The sequence below is a fragment of the Clarias gariepinus genome, chromosome 21, assembly GCF_024256425.1.
Source record: "Clarias gariepinus isolate MV-2021 ecotype Netherlands chromosome 21, CGAR_prim_01v2, whole genome shotgun sequence".
Classification (NCBI taxonomy): Eukaryota; Metazoa; Chordata; class Actinopteri; order Siluriformes; family Clariidae; genus Clarias; species Clarias gariepinus.
Genome location: NC_071120.1, coordinates 16,872,632 through 16,899,296, shown reverse-complemented (window position 1 = coordinate 16,899,296; position 26,665 = coordinate 16,872,632). Strand labels below are relative to the sequence as shown.

The 26,665-nt window shown below is 40.0% G+C and overlaps 1 protein-coding gene across 1 annotated transcript in view; it reads left to right on the top strand.

Moving 5' to 3' along the window:
* The window catches only part of adgrv1 (adhesion G protein-coupled receptor V1), a 116,074-nt gene that overhangs the window by 21,652 nt on the left and 67,757 nt on the right, over nt 1-26,665 (top strand). Inside the window, exons 13-53 of the mRNA XM_053481342.1 lie at nt 72-252; nt 417-580; nt 801-924; nt 1,031-1,291; nt 2,759-2,885; nt 3,027-3,244; nt 3,418-4,164; nt 4,974-5,347; nt 6,309-6,485; nt 7,930-8,110; nt 8,206-8,399; nt 8,553-8,673; nt 9,107-9,190; nt 10,173-10,312; nt 10,408-11,017; nt 11,108-11,323; nt 11,510-11,725; nt 11,814-12,058; nt 12,144-12,325; nt 12,411-13,219; nt 14,087-14,296; nt 15,470-15,600; nt 15,721-15,820; nt 15,977-16,156; nt 16,730-16,893; nt 17,731-17,818; nt 18,139-18,217; nt 18,313-18,451; nt 18,532-18,673; nt 18,778-19,043; nt 19,896-20,071; nt 20,210-20,337; nt 20,489-20,649; nt 21,395-21,541; nt 21,718-21,798; nt 22,691-22,955; nt 23,456-23,578; nt 23,653-23,875; nt 24,140-24,344; nt 25,950-26,096; nt 26,339-26,594. Coding sequence (XP_053337317.1) covers nt 72-252; nt 417-580; nt 801-924; nt 1,031-1,291; nt 2,759-2,885; nt 3,027-3,244; nt 3,418-4,164; nt 4,974-5,347; nt 6,309-6,485; nt 7,930-8,110; nt 8,206-8,399; nt 8,553-8,673; nt 9,107-9,190; nt 10,173-10,312; nt 10,408-11,017; nt 11,108-11,323; nt 11,510-11,725; nt 11,814-12,058; nt 12,144-12,325; nt 12,411-13,219; nt 14,087-14,296; nt 15,470-15,600; nt 15,721-15,820; nt 15,977-16,156; nt 16,730-16,893; nt 17,731-17,818; nt 18,139-18,217; nt 18,313-18,451; nt 18,532-18,673; nt 18,778-19,043; nt 19,896-20,071; nt 20,210-20,337; nt 20,489-20,649; nt 21,395-21,541; nt 21,718-21,798; nt 22,691-22,955; nt 23,456-23,578; nt 23,653-23,875; nt 24,140-24,344; nt 25,950-26,096; nt 26,339-26,594 — 8,782 coding nt within the window. The remainder of the gene's footprint in view (nt 1-71; nt 253-416; nt 581-800; nt 925-1,030; nt 1,292-2,758; nt 2,886-3,026; nt 3,245-3,417; nt 4,165-4,973; nt 5,348-6,308; nt 6,486-7,929; nt 8,111-8,205; nt 8,400-8,552; nt 8,674-9,106; nt 9,191-10,172; nt 10,313-10,407; nt 11,018-11,107; nt 11,324-11,509; nt 11,726-11,813; nt 12,059-12,143; nt 12,326-12,410; nt 13,220-14,086; nt 14,297-15,469; nt 15,601-15,720; nt 15,821-15,976; nt 16,157-16,729; nt 16,894-17,730; nt 17,819-18,138; nt 18,218-18,312; nt 18,452-18,531; nt 18,674-18,777; nt 19,044-19,895; nt 20,072-20,209; nt 20,338-20,488; nt 20,650-21,394; nt 21,542-21,717; nt 21,799-22,690; nt 22,956-23,455; nt 23,579-23,652; nt 23,876-24,139; nt 24,345-25,949; nt 26,097-26,338; nt 26,595-26,665) is intronic.

The window sequence follows — 26,665 nt, the reverse complement described above, 5'->3', positions numbered from 1 at the left end:
TTAATGGGGCAGGGGTAGTGAGCTGATTGGGATTGTGTCACTGATGGGGTTTCTTTTCTTTATCTTATCAGCTAGATGAGATGTTCGCAGTGGTCCTCAGCAGTCACAGCACTCCTGCTAGTCGCCTGGGTAACAACAGGCAGGTCAACATTACTGTGCGTAGAAGTGATGACCCTTTTGGGGTCATCCGATTTATACAACCACAACTACTGTTCTCCATCAATGAAAGCAAAGGAATGGACATTCATTCAGGTATCCATGTGTGTTATAACTGTCCAGTAGGGGAATTTGAATTATTGTTATTGACCATTAATGGTCTCATTCTTGTTTTTGTATGTGGATCTTGAAAGAAAAAAATGTGCTTATATTGATTTCTATGTATATTTGGAAAGATATATGATGATCTTCTATTACAGCGTCCTACCCCATTGTGAGGGAGAGGGGCCGATTTGGAAACGTGTCCGTCCTGTGGATTCTTGAGCCCACCTTCTTGGGAGACGTCACCCCAGTCCAGGGGGCAGTGGTCTTTACTGAAGGAGAGTATCTGAAAAATCTAACCCTTTTCTCCACGCCTGATGAGGTAAAACTCCTCCAAATATTCGATCTTTCCTTATTCTTTCACAACAGACAATGTAAAAACTGTTTACCTCCTACCTACTCCTGAAGGAATTTTGACCAGTCCTGCCCTCTTTAACAGTCTTTACATTTAGAGTATAAAGAAAAAAATAGAATAAATACCAAAAAATGTAATAAAATAAGCTATGCATAGAAGTTCTATGTTAACAAGCAATTCTTCTCAGGTGCCGGAAGATGTAGAAAAATTCACCATCACGCTCATTAATGCAACTGGAGGCGCAAGACTGGGAAGTATTCTAAATGCATCTTTACAGATTAATAAAAACGATGATCCCATTTACTTTGCAGGTAATATTTTTAAGTTTTATACTAGAAAGAAGTTGATGTCATTTTTTTCTACATAAACACTGAAAAAAATGTGATAATATTGTATTACTTATTATGTTTAAATTAGATCCGGTCATACAGAGAGTCAGAGAAGGCGGTGTGGCAAATTTTAGCATTTTCAGAGCCGGACTGGCCGATTTCATAGCCACGGTCATGTACCGGTTTGAGTTTGGAGATTCCTCACCAGGAGACTTTATGCCTTTAAGTAATGACTCACTGCTAACGTTTGACTACGGGGAACGGATGAAGAACATATCAGTCGCTCTACAGGATGACGATATTCCAGAGACAGATGAGCGCTTTTATATTGTGCTGTTCAATGCTACAGGTGTGTTCAATTCCTCACATTATAGACCATGATGTGAAAAATGTTGCATTTTTCTTTTGGCCAACCATGGCTCATTCAGCAAGTGAAATAAAGCTTCTTTCACTGAGCGTATTTGGATCTTTGCTGTGTTTGTCCATGGAGGTGATTTGAATGTTTTAAAATACCATCAAGAGAGGCAAATAATGCACTTCATTTCTATCTGTTTCCTGTACAGCTAATTAATCCAGCACATTTGATGTTTGTTTCAATACACATAGAGATCTGTTGATTAAGCCTGACTGGCCTGACCCTAAAAGCCTCCCTAATCCATGTATTGTGTAACATGCACACACACACACACACACACACACATACAATAGCAGGCCAGACCATAGTTGGATGTTAATTACAGACACTAACCGCTTTTTCTCTCACTGTATACATCACAAAACCACCCAACTCAAGAACTTTAATCTTTCTTTGGTTTTACTCCTGCATCTTATTTTAAAAGAGTATGTAAAGACCTACCTGCAGCTGTGCCATTATTTAAACTGCTGTCTTTATTGCATGAAAAAGGTATTGTTTTTCCCAATGCTGGTGGGATTTTAGAAGTATTTAATTGACCATGTGAGGGATTTGTTTAGAACAATTCATATATAGCAATATCACACGAGAGGGAGTGCTGCTGTTCTTAATATCAGCACTGTTAATATTCGGTACAACAGCACAACTTTGAGCGGTGGAACTAATTAACCTTGATTGGCAGAACTGTTAGTGATTGCCAGTATTACATTATGTCGCGAAAAGGTAAGAGGAATAAACCATCCAGGTAGTGGACAGTCCTGACAAACAGGAGAGATTTACTTTATATCTCCACTTACTTCTGTACTGTAGACCATCAGCTAACTTCTGGGGTTTCTGAGGTTGAATCTCAGATAGCGTTAAGTGGAAAGCTAGAGCACTAGTTAGGGTGTACAATCCCTTGTTCCACACACCAAGTAGTGCCCTTGACCAGGGATTAGAAAGTGATTTGGGATTCAGACGTGTTAGATTGTGGGTTGTTGGTTCAGAGGTAATTAGAAACAATTTAGAAATAAATACTAAGGAGACAGAGTGTGGTTTACAATGATATAATGTTATCAGGTGTGTTTTCTTGCTGAAAGAAATGGTTTTAAATGGGGGTTTTGTCAGGCAGCTTCTCTCCCCTCTATCTAGAACTGCGGACCGTATCAGCCTATCTTCATCTTCATTGTTAAAACACTTGAAAAGCAGAGTGACACATAAAGTATGGTTAAAAGAATGCTGTAATGCTCTACAGTATAGCTTAACTCGTGGTACGCCTATTTCGAATCAGATTAGTCTCTCAAAACTAACCGACTAAATGAATATGACTGTCTTGTGTAATATCATAGCTTTTTGCCATTTCAAATTTTCATTACTGACTGGAGACCCGTACTGTATGTGACCCTGAGTTTGTTTTGCATGCAGGAGATGCTGTGGTCTATGGAAAGGATACTGCCACAGTAGTGATTGAGGCCAATGATGATGCCAATGGGATATTCTTTCTGGATACCACTGAGAAGCCTGTGGAGGAAGGGAAGTCCAACAACTTCTAGTGAGATTTTTTTTTTCCATAAACTCATGCATATACACACAACCAACTCACATGCATAAAATGAAGGCAGTGACATAATTCTGTAGCATTAAATCCAACCCTCTCAGTCCTGTCTGTTCTCACTGTTATTATTTTCTCCAGCGTTATTAGGACTAGAGGGCATTTTGGCAACGTCACAGTCTTCTGGCAGCTGTTTGCCAATTACACCCCTCTTGAGCTGAGTCAGGAGTTTGTCAACACATCTGGATTTATAGTCTTCACCACAGGAGAAAATACCAAGCCGATAGTACTGGAGGCCATCTCTGACAAAATCCCAGAGTTCAATGAGTTTTTTGAGTTGCGCTTAATGAACATCTCAGGTCAGCACCAGCCAGAAATTCAATATTTTCCATTTTTTTTAAATATTAGTTTGAAAAAGATTTGAACAGAATGATTCTGAACTAGCACCAGTAGTATCACTAAAAAACTGTTAAACTTTTTTCATCATACTGTTTATGCCTGATAGTGTTTCATTTTTTTTTGCGCGCTGTAGGTGGTTATCCTGGGGAAGGCGGCAAGCTGGCTACAAAAGACCTGAACGCTTCTGTTCTCATCCCTTTTAACGATGACCCTTTTGGAGTGTTTTCTATAGACAAGGACAACCTGGACCAAGAAGTGGCAGAAGACATCCTTTCTGTGGATGACACATCTTCCATTATATCCTTCACTATCCTCCGCCAGCAGGGAACTTTCGGTGATGTCCGTGTCTCATGGGAGATCCTTTCCGAAGCCTTCCCGCAAGGTCTTCCACCGATCCAGGACTTTATCTTGATGGCTACATTCCCTGAAGCTGTCAGGCTCCAGCCTCATGCCAGGAGGCACCATTCTGCAACAGATGCCTTCTTCTTTTCTGGCATCCCTGGAAGTTATGGAACCATTACTTTAGAAGCTCAGCCAAAGGATATTCCTGACAAACTAGCTAATTTTACATTCTCAGCCTGGCTTATGCCCAGACCCAACACTGATGGGTTTATTGTTTCAAAGGGAAACGGCATTGGAAGTATGCAATACGGATTAAAAGTCCAGACGAACGAGTCTCATGTTAGTGTGATGCTTCATTACACAACCACTGGCTCTAACAGCACCCAAGTGGCAAGAGCCACAGCAATGAAATTTGTGGAAGATAATGTATGGGTTAATGTCATCGTTGCAGTGGAAGATGGAATTATTGAGTTTTATTTGGATGGGAAACCAATGCCTGGAGGAATCAAGAGCCTCAAAGGAGAAGCCATTATAAATGGTATGTAAACTGGGTCTGTTTTAAGGTTAGGCTCTAGTACTAAACAATGTTCTATAGCATTAGGCCTGTTGTCTTACTTCATTCGTCTTCTCAAAACTGTCAAATATCAGCCTCAGAGGAAGACAATTATGTTATTTCTGGAACATCTGGCATTTAAAGTCTTTCATCATACTATATTGTTTCTAAATGTGTCCTTGGAATTTACCACCACCAATCAGGACTATTTTTCTCACCACCACTTTATACTTTATTATTGCGAGACTTCAGTCCAGTAGTCAGTCAAAACAAGTGTTGTTTAGCTTCTTCCAGTGCCTGTGGTCCAAATCTGGCATGAGTCTGTTGTGCAAATTTGGTGCTATTGTCTGAAATTTTACAGTGCACTTATGCTTGAGTGAGTATGCAAGTGCTACTGGACATTGTTAGGCCGAGATAAAAGCAACTAGTCGTCTTCTCGAGTAATGGAAAACAATGTGGCTTTTGTAATATTGTGAAGTTTCCTAGGGAGACTTCCGTGACATTTCTTTTATTAGTTTCAATTAAAGACATGTAAACAGTTAGTGTATTTGACGTTGTATTGGGTTTATAGTTTAATAAATTGTAGCAGGTTTTGTCCGTACTCACTCAAGCATATTTCCTCAATTTGTACAGTCACTGTAGAGATATTAATACCAGCGACTGGTGAGCCTACTCTGACCAGAATTATCCCTTTTATTTGAGGTGTTTTGTGAAGTGTATCTATGATTATGGATTTTATATTATAAATTGGCACTATTCGTACTACATGTGTATCTTTTGCTAACGCGTTCCAGATGCGGCTCCCATAAGCATCGGCTCAGACCCTGACGGCCGCCAGCTCTACACGGGTCTGCTGCAGGATGTGCGCCTCTACTCCATCAGTCTTAACCAATCAGAAATCCGAGAGCTCCACGGCCAGCCAGCGAAAAACGACTTCCGTAATGTGGCTGGATACTTGGAGTATTGGCAGGGAGAGAAGCTCAAATCGTTTGTCGTGGAAACACGTGATGACCGCGAAGAAGAGGGAGAGGAGGTCTTTTACCTGCAGCTGGTGGCCGTTCACGGCGGAGCGCGCCTTCCCACGCCTCGCCCTACAGCTAGGATCAGGATTATGAAGAGCGACAATGCTAACGGGTTGTTTGGGTTCACTGGCACGTGCATTCCTGACGTAAGCATGCACTGCTTTACACACACCATTTACTGTTATATGCATGTGTCTGGGTGTATCAATTTTAAAAAGAAAATTACATTTTAAGTCAGATAAAAGATTTTCACAATGTAAAATGTCATCCTTACTTATATTTTGACTTTGCTTTAATTAACTACTGCCCATGTATCTTCTCTACAGTATCCTTCCTTAGCATCCCAGAGAATTAGTTGATTAAATAGTCATTATCAGTGTTTGCTTTGGCTCCCTAGAAGGCATGTAACGCGACCCCCTTCGGTTGTGAGTGCATGTCCTCATGTATATTTGATTTGTCTTTACGCCTGGTTGGAAGGAGTTCACGTTGGTCTCTTTAGATGGGACTCGTGGCATCTCCGATGGCTGATTCGATAAACAGGACAGATGGCAGCCCTGGACAGAGCATTCCTTTACAAGGACTACTTCTCGCTTACTAACAAAAGCGACACTATGGCATGTGGCCGACTGTTGCCTTCATTAACACAGACACATAGTCACTTTCACAGCATTGTTGGAACATTTTTTTGGTGTCCTGCTTGTTTTTGTGTACTGTTTTGGTGTGCCAAGATTCTACTCTGCTTTGCATATTGCATCAGGATATGATTTCATATTTAAATGCAGTAGGTTAAATTGGCACCAGAATGCAATTTTCAGCATCCTTAGCTGAGCTAATGAGTCTCTTAATTCTTCAGTTCAGATAGAAATATAGCAGAACTGTTCTATAGAAAGATGTAATAGAAATATTTTGATAGACAGGTTCAACTCAGACAGAAGTTTTCTTATCCATGTGTGTATTACCTCGCTCATTAAGGATCTAAATTAGCATCCAGATTATAACTAAGTCTATTAATAATATATACTATTAATTTTTTGGAATTCAATTAATATTTCAAACAAATTTGAGGACTCAAGACTCAAGATCTTATCTGTCTTATCCTATCTTCAGATATCAGATGAGGGCTCCACCGTTTCCTGCATAGTAGAACGCACACGTGGTGCCCTGGACTCGGTCTATGTAAACTACACTGTGACACAGCTCGACTCTCCTGCTGGGGCACCCAACGTCTCAGACTTTATCAAACCTGCAGGCTCCATCTTTTTCCTCCCAGGCCAGCGCTCTGAGGTAACATGACTGATGTTAATGGTTCATTATTAATGAGCAGGGGATCTCCTGTTGGGGAAGTGCTGCACTGAACGTGCTCCATGTCTGAAGAAGAGGTCAATGAGGACTTACAGGGGTGTAGATTTAGTAGCATAGAATGGAATTTTCATTTGTTTTTCTTATTAATGCTGAATATTAGCCAGGTTGCAAGGTTCTAGCTCCATCTAGTGGGTAATTGACAAAAGATTTGGGGTTATTTATGGGAGTTGTATAGATTAGGGGTGTAACACGGGCACTGTCTGTATGTGTTTGGGTCCGCTGGTATTTAAAGTTAACTGAATAAAAAAAAATCTGCAACTCTGTACTTAAAAGCCCCAAAAAACACTGTGAAAAAATTTCGACCAATGCCTACATTTTTTCCTTACTCAAAAAAGAATTAGTCTAGTCTCGGCTCTGTGGCGTGTGAAACTTTTCATCTAAACACATTATCTGTTCAGTACAAATAAAGTATTTATACAGTACGCTGCCTGGCAAAAAAAAAAAAAAAGATTTGATTCAATCACTTTTATCTTTAATTACAACACACAATATGGTCACAAAATGATTCCTCATGCTCCCAGAACCACTCTTCCTTAGTTTCACAGAGTCCTGGAATATGGGCGTGCCATCACAAAAGAAAAACTTTATACACTAGATGTGATAACCTGGTCACTCGGTACATTCAGGTTATCAGCTGACTTAATTTTTTGCTACATAATGTTGCTGAGTCTAGACCTGACTAACTGAAGCAACTCTAGATCATACAGTAACACTGCCTCCAGACGCTCGTACATTGAGCATGATGCATGAGGACGGAATCACTTTATACAATTCCTTTCTTACCCCTGACACGCCCATTACTCTGGAATAAGGTCAATCTGAACTCATTCAACCCTTTTTCATCGCTCTTTATGCTCTCCAGAAAATGTAAGCCTTTTTCTGATTAGTCTCAGTAACAAGAGGTTTTCTTGTGGCCACACAGCCGTTTTGTCCGAATCCTGTGAGTCCTCATCACATTGTGTGTGTGTGTGGGAGGAATGCGCTTTCTTTCACTTTTAAACATAGCTATGGTTTCTGCTGTTGATTTTTTTAACCATGCAACTTTAACAAGTGGTTAAGTGAGCTGCATTCATGATTTATTTTTTCTTTTTTTTTCACCCATATTTATTCCGCAAAGGTTTTGATAACATGATAAAGTCTTTTTAACCCAGTCCCAGTAACTTTAAATCTCCTTAGTTGTTTTCTTTGCTTGATGCACCCCAATAATTAGACCTTTCTGAAATTGCAACTTTTTTTTTTTTTGGCCAAGCAATATATTTTCAATATTTATGTTTCTATTACAAAAGTTGAGAAATAAGAGTTGAGAAATGAGTGTAAAGTAATAGGCTTAGATGTGAACCTCACATTACTCTTCTGGATATCACAGGTGTTGAACCTACAGGTAGTTGATGATGATCTTCCAGAGTTTGATGAGTATTTCCAAGTCAAGCTGATCTCAGCCCAATCAGGAGATGGAAAACCAGGTTCTACCCCAACCAGTGGAGCCAGCATCGATCCTGACAATGCCAGCAATAATGTCACCATCAAGGCCAGTGACCATCCTTATGGTATGCATGTTTATACCTACTGTACTGTAGATGGCTATTATTTGTTGTATGTCAACAGCATTTTATGAATATATGTAAAACACCTGGTGTTTCAGGTCTGCTGCAGTTTCAGACTACTCCTATCACTCAAGCGATGATCAGTCCAGCTCTAGAGGTGGCCCAAATAACTGTAAAAGAAGAGGCTGGTGTGGTCAGACTTCCTGTGGCTAGAGCGCAGGGCCTGCTGGGAAGAGTCTTAGTGGCCTATCGTACAGTACCAGTCACTGCCATTGGCTCAGAAGACTATGAGGTTATTTATTATCTGCATGCAAAAAAAGCACAAAAAAAGCACTCCACACGAAGCTGATTGATTTGTTTTTCTTTATTTATTGAAAAGGAAAAGGAAAGCCCTAAATTAATTTGTGTCGCTTAATTTTTTTCCCCCCTGGGACAGAATGCAGAGGGGTTGCTGGATTTTTTGCCTGGTGAAAGGCTCGAATATATCAACGTGACTATAATCGATAACTCAGTGCCAGAGCTGGACAAAGTCTTTAGAGTGGAACTTTACAACCCACAGGGAGGAGGTAGGAAACTTCACAATCTGAGCTTTCAATGCACATCATCTATCACCAACATAATGGGACTGAATAATTGGTAGTCTCCTGTTCTTATCATTAGGCTCTCTATACATTCTTCTGCTTAAAAAAAAATATATATATATATATATATATATATATATACATATATATATATATATATATATATACATATATATATATACATATACATATATATATATATATATATATATATATATATTCATATATATATATATATATATATATATATATATATATATATATTCATATATATATATATATTCCATTCCTTATAAATGCTGCCCTGACCATTTTCCATGAAGTTTGCTCATGGAAAATTAAACTTCTGTTCTTTGTGTGATTCCGTTTACATCCTGTGTGAATCCTGTGTGCTTCTGGTTGCTGTGTGCTGATTAAGTGGACCTGTTCTTTGGGAGTGGGGACGGAGGAAGTGGAGAGAGTGACACTGATTTCTTTCTTCCACCCTTTCACTATCACCCTGGTAAGGTCCCTGTCTCTGTCCCTGCATGTTCCTCTTAAAACCTACCTTTAAATGAATCTAGTCCAACTTTCCTACCTAAGGTTCTATTATTGCATCATGGTACAAGATGAGATGAATCTTCAATTAACCAAATGAAGAGTTTAGCAGTAAAGTAGGCCAAAGTGCCAAAGTCATTCAGTGAGACCTAAAAACACAAACTTGAGGTGTTCAGTTGTTCTCACTGAACAAAGTAAATGAACAAAACGTCATGATGTTTCAATGAAATCAGTCGTGTTTCCAAATGTCCACCATTCATGCTTTTTAGTCAACCCTGGCACAAACAAAGCCATGTGTATCTGCATTTGTGTGTTTTGACAAAAGCCCAGTTCAGGTTTATTCTAATCCACCGTTTAGTGCACCCTTGGTTCATTTTCCGAACAGTATCGAACTGCTTTCAAATCCAGGCTCTTAGTTTGTAAATTCCAGATTATGAGCTGTAAATGTTTGGAGAGCTTGTCTACATCGATGCCCAAGTAAAACAATCTTTTTTGGACTTTGGGGTTTTAGCGGCCTCCTGCAACTCCAAGACTAGTGTCTGCTGCGCTATTTACATTGCACTAAGGCCAGTGAACGCTCAGAGGAAAAATGTGGGAAAAGCAAATATCCATTATATTGAGAGGATAGCAGCAGTGGTGAGTGGTTTATTCAAAATGTCAGGAGGTTCATTTTTCCCATAGGGCCTCATTTTCAAAGCATGTATTTTGCACTGTGTTTAACTTGTTGTCAGAGGCTGGCATTGGGCAAGATACTTTCTGTTCTGATCGACTGAGCTGTCAATAATGCTTCGAATTGGTCATCACAATTAATGAACGCTTTCTCCTGTAATTATATGTATCAGTTCTTAATGATACCCTTTGCTGTTCAATTAAATTGATAAGTCACATTCCGGTTTAGAGAAATATTTATCTTGAATGATAATGATATTGATATTTTTTCTTCGAAGCCAACTTGGGCCTCGCATCGCATATCACTGTGACCATTTCTGCTTCCGATGAGGCTCACGGGGTCTTCCAGTTCAGTAATGATTCTATCTCGGTGAACGGAACTGAGCCAGAAGAAGGTCGGAGTGATGTAATGTTACAGGTGAGGTTTCTTTAAAATTGGTGTATCAATTAAAGTTTGGTACTGTATATGTTGCTCACAATGTTCATATTAGACTTGTTTCTTTTCTATCTCAGGTTATCCGTACATTCGGCACTCTCTCCAATGTTACTGTATACTGGCAAGCAGATGCGGACTCGGAAAGAGAGCTTCTCTACAGTTCTGGCAACTTGACCTTCAGGGTAGGACAAACCATTGGAAACATTCTCATCCGTATTTCCGAGGACGATATTCCTGAACTGGATAAGAGTTTTAAGATCCGTCTGTTAAACGTTTCAAATGGACGGCTTGGAAGCCAGACTGTTTCCACACTGACTGTACTCGCCAGTGATGACCCCTACGGATTGTTCTTGTTCTCAGAAAGTAACAGGCCTGTCAGAGAGGCAGAAGCAAACACTTTGGTTGTTTTGACAATACAGAGGAGGAAAGGATTGATGGGAAGGGTTAGAGTGACCTATAGGACACTGATGGATACAGATCCAGTGCCCTACTCGACACCCGGTGTGGGCAGGGCAAGCGCTGGGAGCGATTTTGTACCTATTTTCGAGTCAGTAACCTTCTCGGCCAATCAGAGTGAAGCAAATGTGACTGTCAGGATTTTGGATGATAAGGATCCTGAGAGGGCAGAGTCTGTGTTTGTTGAACTTTTCAGTGTCACATTGGTGGAAGGTGCACAGACACGGCCAGGTAAATAGAAACATCTTTTACGGCACATTATTGCTTAAAGGCTTCGATTTTTGATGCAGAAATAATTCTAATTTCATGATTTTCTGGCAGTTGCTCTGTCTCCTCAGCTTGGCCAGAGAAACGTCTCAGTGGCTCAGATCATTATTGAGGCCAGCGATGATGCCTTTGGTGTGCTCCAGCTCTCTTCTACAGGAGTAAGTGTGCCTGAGTACTACACCGGACCCATCATAAATGTTACACGCACCGGGGGGATTTTTGCTGATGTGTCAGTAAAGTTCCGCGCTGTACCCATGACCGCGCGAGTTGGTAAGTAAAAAACAATATTTAAATATTATAAATACATAATATTGTTTGTGCAGTGCAATGAATTGGCACCCTGTCCAGGGTGTACCCCGCCTCGTACCCTAAGTTTCCTGGAATAGGCTCCAGGTCCCCTGTATACAGGATTAAGCGATGAATACATAATAATATAAATGCTGACTTTTCCTATAGGTGAGGATTATAGTGTGGCCTCCTCTGATGTGGTCCTTCTGGAAGGAGAGAGCAGTAAACCGGTCCCTATCCTTATCATCAACGATCTAGTTCCTGAGTTGGAGGAAACCTTTCGCATTGAGCTTCTTAACCAGACCACTGGGGGAGCTTTCCTAGGCGAACTCACTCAGGCAATCATCACTATCCTGCCATCTGATGATCCATACGGGTCCTTTGGTAAGTGGAAAAGTCCAAATTCATTCTGGCGTCAATTAGATAAATTTCTCCATAGGTTTGACAACACAATCTGGTCCATGTTGTTCAGTTTTTCAGACTGCTCCAGTTACTGTAGAGGAGCCAGCGGCCAATGCTTTTCAAGTATCTTTGCCGATTGTGAGGAACGCTGGGACTATAGGTTACGTTAGTGTCAAATGGCTTGCTACCGTCAATGGCAAACCTGCAACGAGTGATCTTCAACCTGCATCTGGAGAGGTCAGCTTTGCTCCAGGTGAAACTAAAAAGACACTAAAAGTAGAGGTTTTGGCTGATGATGTACCAGAAATTGAAGAGGTAAAAACTATTTTCTTAGCTGTTCTACAAAATGTTAAGGATTTCCCCCACTCCTTATTAATGAGCGCATAAATCTTTATTTTAGATCATCAAGGTAGAGCTTATTAGTGCAACAAATGGTGGAAGCATCGGTGCTGAAAATGTGGTGAACATCATCGTGCCCGCCAATGATAATCCATACGGCACAGTGCACTTTGAGCAAGCGATATATAGAGTACAGGAACCTTTGGAAGGCGTCTACCGTGCCAATATTACTGTTCGAAGAAGGTGAGCAATAATCTTATCTAAGTTTAACGCATATGACATGCAAATAAAAGTATCAGAAGTCCTAATATATCTTTTTCTGTTCCAGTGGGGGCAATTTTGGTTTTCTGGAGATTCTGTATAGCACCCTTGAGATTGACGTGGTGACTAATGCCCAGAGAAGCGGCCATAACTTCCTTATTTATTATGATTCGCCCTTGCCTGGGACACCCTCTAGTGCCGTACGAAACCCTATCAACATCACCTCAGCCAAAGATCCTCTCAACTCCTGTGCAGCTTCATGCCTTCGAGAACGTGCCTGCCAAGCTTTCTCTTTCACTAATTCCTCCACTGCAACATGCTTCTGGGTAACCACATCCGCAAACCAGCTTTCCACTGCTGCCCAAACACTCACTTATATAAAAAATGCCACTGCTTCTGCTTCCCTCTTCAGCTCACAGGCGACTGCCGGGACTGACTATGTAACTATTGTAGGGCAGACAGCAACCATGCTGGATGGCTCAAGTATTGCCAACCTTACTGTACAAATTCTGACTGATTCTTTGCCAGAGATGGATGAGAGTTTCATGGTACAAATACTAAAGGTTACCCTGGTTAATATGACTGTGGCTGAGAAACATTTGCCCACCATTACACAACCAAACACCGCTACAGTGACCATAGGGATGAATGGTGATGCGTTTGGGGTGTTTAAGCTGTACAGTATAAATCCCAGTGCTACTCAGAATGGATTGTATCTAGAGGTAAGAGAAGAGACCGGGACGAGAGTGACGCTGGTGATTGAAAGGACGGGAGGCAGTCTAGGCCGTGTTACAGTGGAGTGGATGTATGTTGGTGGCACTGCTAAGCCCAGTGCTGATTTTAATGGCACAGGGGAGACGCTCGTCTTTGCAGGAGGTAGGTCTAAATAGCCATTCCTGAATTTGTTTTCTTGTTACCTTAATCATCAGTATAGATTTGTAGATTTAGCCACTACGTTTAATTAGAAATGTTTTCTTCTCCAATGGTTTTTGTAGGGAAAAATGAACATCATCAAGAAAAGTAAAAAAAAAAAAATGGGTGGGTGCTAATTTGAGGGCCAAATTGGGGGGGGGATGGGGAAAGGCAGTATTTTTCACTCTGCTGAAAAAAAAAGACATTTTATTTAAGATGCATCCCAGCCAAAATAAATAAAAAAATAAAAATCAAGACAAATAAATCCAGATCATTTGAAAACGGGCGCCAAAAGTAGTGCACTAAATCACGGGGTAACTCTTGCACACTACAAAACTAAAAAAAACAAAAAAGACCTCACATTTTGTTAAACTTTCTTGTGCATTGATATACCTGACTTTTTTAGAGATGCAAAGAATAATGCAAAGCTGCTTGATAAGCCATCATTAAAATTATATGGAAAGTGATGACTTCCAACATCATGGCATCAAGGCATGAGTTGAGTCAGAAAAAGCAAGCAATGCAAGCTTACAGTCAGGCGTGATATCTGTTACATAAACATACAAAACCATGGTTTATGTTTCTATTCCAATTCAAGAACTGAAATCAAGCACAAATTATAAACTTACTGAACTTACCCCCAACTTACTGAAATATCTTGGAGCCCAACCATTTAACCAAGGAAAATGTAATTCAGCTATCAACGTGCCACATTATTGCCATGCCACTTGCCACTATTGTACAGTCGGAGTTCAAACAGGTCAGCATTAGGATTTGTAGTGTAAATCTGAATTGACTTCAGGGCATCACCTGTGTTCCTTCATCTCAAAGGTGACGTGAAGAAAACTATTGAGTTCTACATCACAGACGACACTGAGCCGGAGGACAACGAAACCATGCAGATTGGTTTAGTAAGGACCGATGGTGGCAGTCGTATCCTACCCAGCTCAGATACCGTCACCGTCCTCATTCTTGCCAATGACCATGCAGCTGGCTTGGTGGGCTTCCATCCAGCCTCACGATCAGTCATAGTTAAAGAGGGTGAGTAACATTGATTTCAATACAATTTCACATCTGAAACAGTGTACGGGTATTCTGTACATAAACTGGTCCCTTGAGCTTAAGGACACATTCGATTTACATTAATTGGGGATTGATTAATTATTTATTTTGCCTAGCCTGGAGGTATATGCATAGGTATTTGACACCCACCTGTGCATGATCAGGTATCACTTCAGCACTTCATAGTGACCAGTTACTGTTATAGTGAGAGTAGTAGAGAGAGGCTTGTAACAGCTGGCACACTGACAGAAAGACATGTTAAACATGCATGATAGAGCATGGTCACATTCCCTTATGGATCTCAGTCCTTTAGCTTATACAGTAGCTCCGTTCTTAGCAGAAGCATTGTAACAGCAGCTCTGACAGTAGTTCGAAGGCAAATCATAGGTTTATTTTAATGCAATTATACGGTAAGACCTATTTACAGGGAATTGCCTTAAAAAATTATACACACGAGTTCGATTCCCGGGTGATGCTGTAACCTTTTGCAGCCGGAGGCCTAGAGAGAGCTGATTGGCCGAGGGGAAGGATGAGAGGTACTTTGTGCTCCCACATTAATCACGGCTCTACAGCCAATCAGGGGCGTCCATGAGGCTCACGCAAGGGAAGGAGCAGATAGCGCTGTCCTCCGAGTGTGTTACGCCGCCCCCAACAGTGTGTGAGCGAGCAGTCCGAAAAGATGCGGTCGGCTGACGTCACATGGTTTTCGGGGGAAACACGTTATAGTCTTCGGCCCTCCCGACTGAGTGTTAGTAGTAGCTTAATGTGGGAGCCCCCTAGTGGCAGTGAGGAATTGAACATGACTAAATTAGAGAGAAAATCGGGGGGGGGGGGGGGATGGGGGGAAGGTATCAGTTAATAGATTAAAAAGTGTTTTTTTGAAAACTGAAAATGTGGTTTCTGTTAGGAGAAAGGGACTTTTTTTTATTCGGGGGGGGGGGGGACTCCAGCATCAGTGTTCACTTCACATTTTTTAATCCTTTTGATATTAATTTCAACTAAGAATAAAAAACAGGCAGATGAAGTAACAAATGTTTATAGGTGCTATAACGTGACCTATCAAAATCAGAAATTTTGAGACTAATGCTATGCTTCGTGTAGTGGAAATTGAGAAGAATTCTGTCTTTGGACGCATGTTTTTTTGTCTAACAGGTAAGAGAGTGCCATTACTTGTGCAAAGGACAGCTCCTGCAATAGGGAATGTCACTGTGTACTGGAGAATCGAAGGCCCTCAAGCCTCACTTACATTTGTCGAAACATCTGGTGTTCTGTTCTTTACTGAGGTACGAAGAATATGAAACATATAGATATAAAATATAGAATGCTGATTGCCACTTACTGTATGTCACTATCAGTGCGTGATTAACAGTTGATTTTGTTCTATGTTCTGTTTTACACTGTAGCGTGTACTGAATGACACTCTAGTGCTGCAGCTGCTGGACGATGGCATTCCTGAGGAGAGAGAGGAGTACAGAGTTATCCTCTCGAACATTCAGACTAAGGGTAGGATAATACGAAAAAACATTATTTTCTATTTGTTCTCATAGTTACTTAATATCATTTATGCCTTTTTTCGTTTTGAAGTATTTCTTTAGGTATAGTAGATAGAGAAACTAGACGTCTTCAGCGTAGATGATTAACTTCTTTTGCCTCTTACAGGTGTAACAGCTACAGGTGCAGCAGCTTTAGACACCGCAGGTCGGGAGGCAGTGGTGAGCGTAGCGGCTAGCGATGAGCCGTTTGGCGTGCTGAGTATTGCTCCATCCTCTCTCAGCATATCCACTGAAGAGAAAGACACAAAGCTTAGGATTTACATAAACAGAGAGTTCGGTGCCTCAGGTGAGTCCTTATGGGAAAAAAAATATTTTAAAATGCTTACTTCCTGTACAAGTGTGAGTAGGAGTGTTCAAGTCAACCGGGACTTTTTCTTGCGCAGAACAACAGAACGCAGTTATTTTCTCTATATAATGCCCTGTTACACTAATGCATGTTGCCTGCTAAAACGCTGGCCTCCCAGGAACTCCTTTAATGCCCCAAATATGATGAACTGGCTTCAAGTGAGGTCAGGACTATACTGTGGATGTGGCAATAACTCCCAACAAAGCTGCTGGATCGTGGAACTAACTCCTAATGAAATTAACAGATGACTTAAATATCATACACAGAATTATGCTTGTTTGCACGGGCTACCTGACTCGCTAACTAAATAACTAAGTATGGTATTAGTGCACATATATGAGTGAGGTGTACATTTATCCGACCTATAGTCATAAGAAAGTAATTACAAAAAAAACCCCTTTTAAAGCACATCAGTGTTGACAGTGTTGAGTTTTTTCATGTTACCATTTTTGTTTCATTTTTGTTGAATTCCACTTGAATTTGAATTGATTAAAGTTTCTTTGAACACTACAGGATCAGTAAACATCAGCTATGAGACAGTGAAAGGTTCCCTGCAGGACCTGAGGCTGATTGAGGGGTCTTTGGCAGAACCTGGTCAGGATTTTCAGCATGTCTCCAGCTTTGTGGTCATGCAGGATGGTCAGACCTCTGTGTCCATCCCGATCACGATTATAGATGTAAGTGTTAAACAGAACGAGGATTGATTTTGTGCTTTTGTGTTTAAGTTTCAAAAAGAAAAAAAAAAAGAATTTCATATTCAAAAAAAGAATATGTCTTACGTATTTTGGAGAATCTACCAGGCACGGTCAATTCAATTCATTTGACTCTCACTCACTCATCGTCTCTACCACTGGTATAAAGAGTCGCAGAGGGCCTGGAGCCCATCACAGAAAACTTAGGGCATGAGATGGTGTACACCAATCCATCACAGGGCTCACACACTCATTAACACGGTGTGGGTAATTTGGGAACACCAGTTAGCCTGATCCGACTGTGGTAGGGGACCGGAGTACCCCGAGGAAACCCACCAAGCACGGGGAGAACATGCAAACCCCATGCACACAGAGGTGGGAATCAAACCTGGACCCTGGAGGTGCAAGGCGACAGTGCTAACCACTAAGCCACAATTCATTTTATTTCAACTTTATTTTTATAAGGCGTTTAACATTGTGACATTGTCACAATGCAAAATGATCTAAACCTCTAAACTACCTCTAAACTACCACTACAATTATTTAGCGCCATGCGATCGAGACTATGTTTAATCGTACTCTACTAATTACCTGTGTCAATTAATATAAAGGTATAACTAAAGTGCATACCTTTCAGTACAGTCCTCGTACTGTATCTATGTGCTGTTGGGTCAAAAGAGCAATTGTATAATAGGATGTCTTTCAGTTAACATGACGTCCACTTTGTTTATGAATCATGAATTGATCGTGAGTTTTAAAATGTTACCATTTATTGTGCCGGTTCTACTTCATACAGAAATATTGGTCTGTGTTTTAAAACAGGACGACATCCCTGAATTGACGGAATTCTTCCTGGTCAACATAACATCAGCTGTTCTCATAACAACAGTCTCACCTACCCCTAAGCTAGGTACACACCTAAAGACATATCTCTGATCCTTAACACTTCAACATGTCATGCATTTTTTTTATTCATTTCTCATTAATTATCTTTCTTCTCAACCATTCCTTCTTTCATTTCTTTATATCTTGTCTTCATCTGTTGCTAGAGGTACACTATACATTAAAAGGTAATGCTGGAGATATCTGCTTTCCTTTACCTCGTAGTGTTTCTACTCTATAACTGCAATCATAACATTTCTTCTTTATTTAAATGCCATCGAAGTATAATAATAGTAATATATTTTTTAAAAAGCTTATGTTTTGTTGTTGAACTGAATATTTGAACAGATACCCAGGGTCTGGTAGCAGAAATCAGCATTAGTGCTAATGATGGAATCCAGGGTGTCATCAGTTGGCAAAGCATCAAGTAAGAGCAAGATGCATCATCTATTTCAGGTCATATTTAAATGAGACGTGTTGATTAATATATGTGTGTGGTGGTGTTTTTTTTTTCATATAAAGCTACGAGGTGAACGAGACAATCGGAGTGTTATCTTTAGTGATTTATCGTGATGCTGGGACATACGGGAACGTCTCCGTCTTCTTCTATGCTCAAAACCTAGAGGCACAGTTGGGTCTGGACTTCAATGCTACAGCTTCAGTAAGTTATAAATATACCTTTATCTCTTAGTGCATTTTGTGGAATTGTTGAAAATATAATCAAGTTTGATTCCTTTACAGGTTCTCCATTTTGTTAACGGAGAAAGGTACAAGTTCGTAGAGGTGATGATCTTGGATGATCCAGTTCCAGAAGGAGATGAGAAGTTCCAGCTCATTTTAACAAACCCATCTCCAGGGCTTGAGCTTGGAAAGAATGTCACTGGTTAGCACAATAAAAAAATGAAAGTAGAATAAACTTATGTGTACTGTATGTTTTGAACATTAACCCCAATTCTAGCATTTTCCTTTTCTGTTCATGTTTTATAGCAACGGTGACCATCTTAGCCAACGATGATGGCCATGGAATCATTTCCTTTAACAGTAGCGAGCACTTCCTGTTGCGCGAGCCCACCTCGGTGTCAGGGCTGAGCCAGAGTGTGGCTACGCTGATCGTTGTAAGAAATCCGCCACAGGGGATTTTTGGGACTGTGACCGTGCAGTTTTCTATTAGTGATGCTAACGGAACCCTGAACACTGAAGACCTCACACCGTCTGAGGGCTTTGTGGTTCTGGAAGATGGGGTCAGATTTAAGGTGGGTACGACAGATTAAAATATAAATAAATAAAATATAAATGGTGTCAAATTATCCACGAAATAAACGCAGAAAAATTTACAAAAACAGATTTATTGTCCTTTTTTGACGTTATAAGGATTAAGTGTATTAAACAGTGTTGGGGGACATTACAAAATTACTGTCATTAAAAAGTAATCAGTTACATTATAGCGTTACTTTATGATAAAAGTAACTAGTTAGAGTACTTTTCCATTGCAGAAAATGAAAACACCTTTGTGATTCCTCATGCATGTTATTTTAGTCAAGACCTTTATTATTATTCTACCATCATCACTCAGTGAAGTTTGGCCCATAATCTGTTAGCTACTAATACCCCTATCTCACCTACGCGGTTTCACGCGGTGGCCCTAAGTACGTTTCATTATGATTCACTGCGAGTTGAGTTCATCCTCCCTCGCAGACCTTGCAGAACTTCGCGGAACGCCGGGTGGTCACTCGCAGCGGCTCACAATGCCTAACACCGCTTCTCACCGCGAATCAAACCGCTTACGTGAGGTAGGGGTATAACAGCAGGAATAACAGAGGGGGGCGGGTTATCGGGGGCGGGGCTTGTAGGACGACTTTCACACACACACACACACACACTAACGGTGTGTGTGCTCACAGATTACATAAATTGTCTGAATAACGGATTACATTTTTAAAAATATAACTAAATAACTTAAATTATTAACCTAACGCATTAGATTACTCGTTACGTCAAAAAAATAATCCAAGTACTCAAACTCTTACTTTGCAGCGCGTTACACCCAACACTGGTATTAAATGCTATTCCTTAGGTAGTGTTTAAATATCTGTCCATGTTTTTAGACTCTGGAGATCTGGGCAGTTCTGGACGCTGAACCGGAAATGAATGAAACCTTCAGAGTGTCTCTGTTTAACCCTACTGGTGGAGCACGGCTGGGGGAACCTGTAGAAAACTTTATCACTGTGTTACAGAACCAGGCTCCACTGGGGCTTTTCAGAATATTTCCATCCAGCAACAGGTATAAACATTCACACACACACACACATTGCTTTATTTAACTATTTTTCTCATACTGGTTGACATTTATTTATCTTGTTTCATTGTGTGTGTGTGTGTGTGTGTGTGTGTGTGTGTGTGTGTGTGTGTGTGCATTTAGGACTCTGAGCTCTTTAACAGTTGAAGAGACTGTTGGTACTGTGTATTTGACAGTGGCTCGCAGTAATGGTCTTGATTCCGCAGTCAGTGTGGAATTTGAGACCAACTCAGACACAGCCTTCGGCATGAGTAAGATCAATATTTCAATATCTACTAGCTTTCTTAAAGCATACGGTATATTACACCACAGTTCAAATACTGGCCACAGGGCTACTGTAATGACTATGTGTTACATTCTTCCATTGTTTGGATTGAAATAAACTTTGCATTGATTTGACAGGGGGAGATTATTTACATCTAGCTGTGTATCAGCGCTTCAGAGACACCTCACCATTAGGATGGTGTTCTGTGTTTAATGGAGACAACGATTCATTGGTCTTGATGCTCACGCAAGACCAGGTCACCCTCTACAGGTGGCAAGGAGTATTTGTGTCCATTCAGGTGTGTGGATTGTAACCCACTACATGATAATCAATAAGAGGATTTAAAACAGACTTTTTCTTTTATTTATTTATTTTTTCATTTCTAATGGGTCCGATTAGCAACACGAAGCCCCATCTGCCTGGGCCACCACTGACCCTTTGCATATAATATTTCTCTCCTAAACATGTGAAATTCTGAATGCAGCAACACTACTGAGACATTAGTCTCAAATCTATTTCATTATTTCAATATATTTTATTTCATTTTGCACACTTTTGCACATTTATGGTCATTACATCTTTACAGTTATACATATTCGCACACTCCCCGGACATTTCTATTTAAATTTTAAATCAATTTCCATACCAGTTTCCATACATATTTTCCATATTTGTACAGCCAAAATTATTGTCTAAATTTTCTACAGTACATCTGAGTTTTTAAAAATATTTTTTATATTTTATATTTTATTCTTCTATTTTTTTTTATTATTCTTATTCTAATCCATAATTTATTTGTTATTGCTAATCTATTGAAGGTCACTTCATATCGTACTATGTATGACCGTGTACAGTACTGTATGTGACGAATTAAATTTGAATTAGAATTTGATTTGATTTGAAATCTGTTGTTTTACTTAACTTGCTACAGACTTATTTTGACTGAAAGTTAATGCAGATAATGGGAAGATGAACCAATATAAATGTTTGAAAGAGACATGAGAAAAGCACATTCCTATGTATTTCCTTTGTTGCTGTTACAGAATGTGAGTGTGCAGAAGCCGGGCTCTTGTGTGGGTTTTACAGTAAATGGCACCACCTATGTGGCAGTGGCCCATGAAGACACCACGAAGCCGCCTGCTGCCAATGTCAGCATATTCCGCCTCCAGCCTGACCTCAACCTTACTCTAGTGAGTCCACTGGCGTGGCTGTTTTGCGTTTTTTACTTGACTTGCCACCATGCACCAACAATAGCTCTCCGTCCACTTTGACATATTAAGACACCTCGTTTCTTTTTCAACTGCTTCAGGATTTGTATACTGTATGTATGTGACTTACTATTTTTCTGGTTCTCCTTCTGTTCCAGGAGCATTCCAGCACTGTGGGAAGCCGGTATATTGAACGCTTCTCTGTCCAGACTCTGGAATATTTTGTTGCACTGAAACAGGTTAGGGAACATTCTGCCTTTCCTTGTGTTATTACTGACGATACTGTCAGATTCATCAGTGGTATGCTCAGTAGAGATGGGAGTGATTGTAAAGGAATAAAGATGATGTTCATCAAGTATTCATATTTCATTTTAAAACTTGAAGAATTTGAAGCAGCGTGTTTTGCTGTTAAGGTAATATACATTTTAAATGTTAAACTATATATTACCTTAAAAGCAAAACATGTGCTGTCAGTGCCGTCAATAAGTGCTAAAACATGTGCTGTCAATTAATTAATTAATCTAATTAATTACAGTCATAGTCTTTGATTAATCACAATTTTAAAATACGCAGATTTACTTGTGTTCTAAACGTGCATTTTTGAATTAATTAAAGAATTGCATGACTAACTGGTGAGGGTAAACTGATCATGCAGTTTTATTATACTGTATCTCAAACATTAACATCTAACAAATGTTAAGCTAAAACTCCTCGAATGGGACCGACACTGCATGCAGTAGCTGGGTAGTATAGGGTGTGGAAACCCACCGACGCCAGGCCCACGACTTACATTTACCGATTCTTGATTCTTGTTAAAATAGTTCTCCTTGATGGTAGCTTGGTTTTATCCAGCATTCCATCTAGAATCGTTTATTTTTTTAAAGAAACACCTGGTGATGTATTCTCTAAACATGCTGTTATCACGGGCAGCCAGGTAACCACGCTGCGATTATGGTGAGCCATTGGGGTCAAACTTGGCCCTATGATTAATCCGTGCAAGAAAAAATAATAAAGCCTGAATTTTATAATATATATATATATATTTGAACAATATATAATATTGTTTATTTTGTTCAATTAGCTTATTAAAATTTTAATTGCTTGTTTAAGTGCTAATCTTTTCTTTGTTAGGTGTTCGTGTGGACTGGAAATTCTCTCTCCCTTCATCACACACTGGAAATTCAGGACGTCACTGCACTCTCTGCTTTTACCCGAGCAGACAGGAACATCCAGCATTTGGTTGCGTGCGGAGGCAGAAATTCATCCGGCTGCCTCGTCTACCAGTGGATAAACGGCAGCTTTCAAAACCCCCAGCCGCTATCCATCAGTGCCAAAGTCAAACAAGTGGAGACCATGCAAACGGGAGGGCAGACGATCCTGCTGGTTGTTACAGAAGGTTATTTTGTTTTGAAATGTTGGGAGAAGAAACTCTCGCTGTATAATTTCATGGACGATCGAACTCCGAACTAACAAGGTTAAATGTAGGCTATGCATTGTTTAGCGGATGAACTCCCTCTGTTTGAAGTTTGAGTGATGGTGTAGAAGCCAAACATGCACTGTGTTCTCAGGAAACACCAGACACGTAGGCTCCGATGCATATTTAGATTTGAGTTACACAGAACTATAGTGAGACAGCAGAACAGATCTTAAGCATAGTAAATGGCTGATTCTCAGCCAGGCTTTATTTTCTACGACCGCAGCCAATCAAGAGGTTTATAATTTTACCCGGGGGTAGCGGTGTCAGTTCAGCCCTAGTCTGAACCACAGAAACACTTCAGGCAAATGGGAGTGCATTTGTGTGTTACGCTTGTATTAAACCTCTACTTTTGTTTTTAGTCTGTCTGATTTTAAATGTTTCCTTTCTTCTTTCCATTTTTTTTTTTTTTTTTGCCAAAGGTCCAACTCCCACATGTGAGGTGTTTTTATGGAGTTCTCAGCGAACCTTCTTTCAGCCAGCACAGTCCATTCTTTTCCCAGGCCTCTCTTCAGTCCATGCTTTCACTCCTCCTTCTGGCATACGTATGTTATTATATTTTAGCACTTTTACATCTTTATAAGTTACGCAGCGAACTAACAGTGTATATATTTCTCAGCGCATATCCTTCTTGCTGGAACGAACGACTCGGCACTGTACATGTGGAAGCCTGAAGTGATCCAGTTCACTCAAGTCCTAAAGTCCTCACCTGCTCAAGAGTTCCTCTATCTGTCCATCCTGTCCTTTAATGTCACGAAGAGTCTGATCATAGCTAGAGAGGGATTGGACTCTGTCATATATGAGTTGATCTCAGTGTCCAACCAAATCGACTTCATTCCTCGGTAAATAACTGTTTTACCTTAGCTATTGTGTTATAATAGATATACAACGCATACATTGTTAGGGAATATGAAATATGACACATTGACCAGCCATGTAGGATGGATGTTACTTTTACTTCTCTGTCTAGAAAAAAAAGATCCACTCTGACTAGTTGACGACTTGTATGGTCTATGCAAAATCTAATTCTTGGTTTATATGCATTATTAAATGTACTTTTGTACAATTTGTGCTACAATAAGAAGAATGTTTCTGTTCCCATTAAGTTCTGCTGAGCTTTTCTTCATGCCTGGAGTGAGTGAACTTGAGATAGCTGTAAACATAATCAATGACGATACCCCAGAGTTGGAAGAACGTTTCAGTGTCAGCCTCAAGAACCCTAAAGGAGGTGCTGAGATTGGTTTCCGTGGCCAAGTCACTGTGATTATTTCAGCTAATGATGACACCTATGGCATCATCGGCTTTGCTCAGGTATTATATATTGTAAACAAACAATACATACTAATACAGGAAAGCTCATTTATGAAATAATTTGTATGCATATAAGTAGATTAGATATTACCATGTTTTAGACTGCTGTTTATGTATGAGACGGCTAAGGCTATCAAATAAAAAATTTTAGACCATAAAATATTAAAGTTTAATTTAATATTTTTTTATTTTTTTATTTCAATTCAAAGATTAATTGTTGAATCCTATGTTAAGGTTCATTCAAGACAAACCGAGACTTGTGGTGAAATTTCTGACCATGCCATTTCCATATATTTGGGACATTAAAGGAGTTAATTATTTGGGACTGATTTTGGAAAGTTTTCTGCCAATAGTTTTCAGAACCACATAATGTACAATATGTCGAAATGTCACTTTTGTCATGCTATCATACACATTTTTTATGTAAAAACCTAGGATATAGTCTTTAACTTAAAATTTTTTCAAACAGCATCTTTATACTATATATAGGTGAAACTCAAAAAATTAGAATCTCGTGCCTAATTTTCATAATTGAGATGATTATGGCATACAGCTCATGAAAACCCCAAATCCACAATCTCAGAAAACTAGAATATTGTGAAAAGGTTCAATATTCTAGGATCAAAGTGTCCCACTTTAATCAGCTAATTAAGCCATAACACTTGCAAAGGGTTCCTGAGCCTTTAAATGGTCTTTCAGTCTGGTTCAGTAGGAAGCACAATCGTGGGAAAGACTGCTGACCTGACAGTTGTGCAGAAAACCATCATTGACATCCTTCATAGGGAGAAAAAGCCTCAAAAGGTAATTGCAAAAGATGTTGGATGTTCCCAAAGTGCTGTTTCAAAGCACATTAATAGAAACTTATGTGGAAGGAAAAAGTGTAGAAGAAAAAGGTGCACAAGCAGCAGGGATGACCGCAGCCTGGAGAGGATTGTCAGGAAAAGGCCATTCAAAAGTGTTGGGGACTTTCACAAGGAGTGGACTGAGGCTGCAGTCAGTGCATCAAGAGCCACCACACACAGACAGCTTGTCAAGCCGCTCCTGCCAAAAGCACCAAGAAATAGTTCAATGACTGTGTGGTTACTGTGCATGATTGGCCAGCAAACTCCCAAACCAAGTACTGAGTACATATGCATCTGTACGTATACCCTTGACGACAACAACTGCAATCAAGCGCCTGCGAAAACTGGCAAAGAGTCTTTCTCATTGTGAAGACTCTTTGCCAGGAATGTTGGCCCACTCTTTCAGAATTTTCAGAATGGTTCTAATTTAGCCACAATAACTTTTTAGGTCCAGGTACTATTGGAGAGTGACTGTTGGACTAGTTTCCCCTTAATAAATCCTCATTAAAAACTGCATTTAGGTTGAACTTGGGTTATCTTTGTTTAATATTAAAATTAGTTTGATGATCTCAATCATTTAAGTGTGACAAAAATGTAAAAAAAAAAAATACGATGGCAAATCTACTTTTTTTTTCTTCCATATATTTCCTTCAAATAGTAACATGCTGTATGAATATGAAACAAGGCCCTGAGTATCAGACTTTTGTAGCCTGCTGTTTTTAAACCCTGTTGAAATTTTCACCTGTCTTGTGTTTGTGGCCAGAACTCTCTGTCTCTGGAGGTGGATGAGTTGGAAATTGATAACTCCTTCTCTCTGAGTTTGGAGAGGAGAAGAGGCACTTTTGGGAGGCTCACTGTGCGCTGGGCAGCCAATGGAAGCCTGGAGGACATTTTCCCAACTATTGGAGTGGTGAGACTTCATAAAGCAGCAGTTAAAAACAAATGATAGCTGTCATTCTGGTATGAAAATAATCAGTGGGCCAGTATCAAGAGCAATAAATCCTTATATGATTTGTGTGAACCGTGGACCGCTATAAAAGGCGCTGTAGTGGTGCCAAGCTCTTATTCCAGTAACAGGCAATAGATTTTAACCTTAATAATTCTTTTCACAGGCTAATGGTTGTTGATTCTTTTCATTTTTGTTTTTCCTAGGTGACATTTTCAGAGAGTCAGACTATAGCCACCATCTCACTGACTGTATTAGCTGATAGTGTTCCAGAACTAGCAGAGAAAGTGGCTATTGTGCTAACAGATGTCACAACGGTTGGAGTTGTGGCTCCATCGGTGGGAGCTGTGATTGACCCACAACGTGCCAGAGCTGAGGTCACCATCAAGGCTAATGGCTCTCCATATGGAGTGATCGGGTGGCACCTTGACTCCCAGTATTTCATCACGAGCGAACCTCCAAGTAAATCAGCTCTTAGCATATTTTGGTTAAAGTAATATACAGTAATTAAGGGTACTTTTACACATATATTA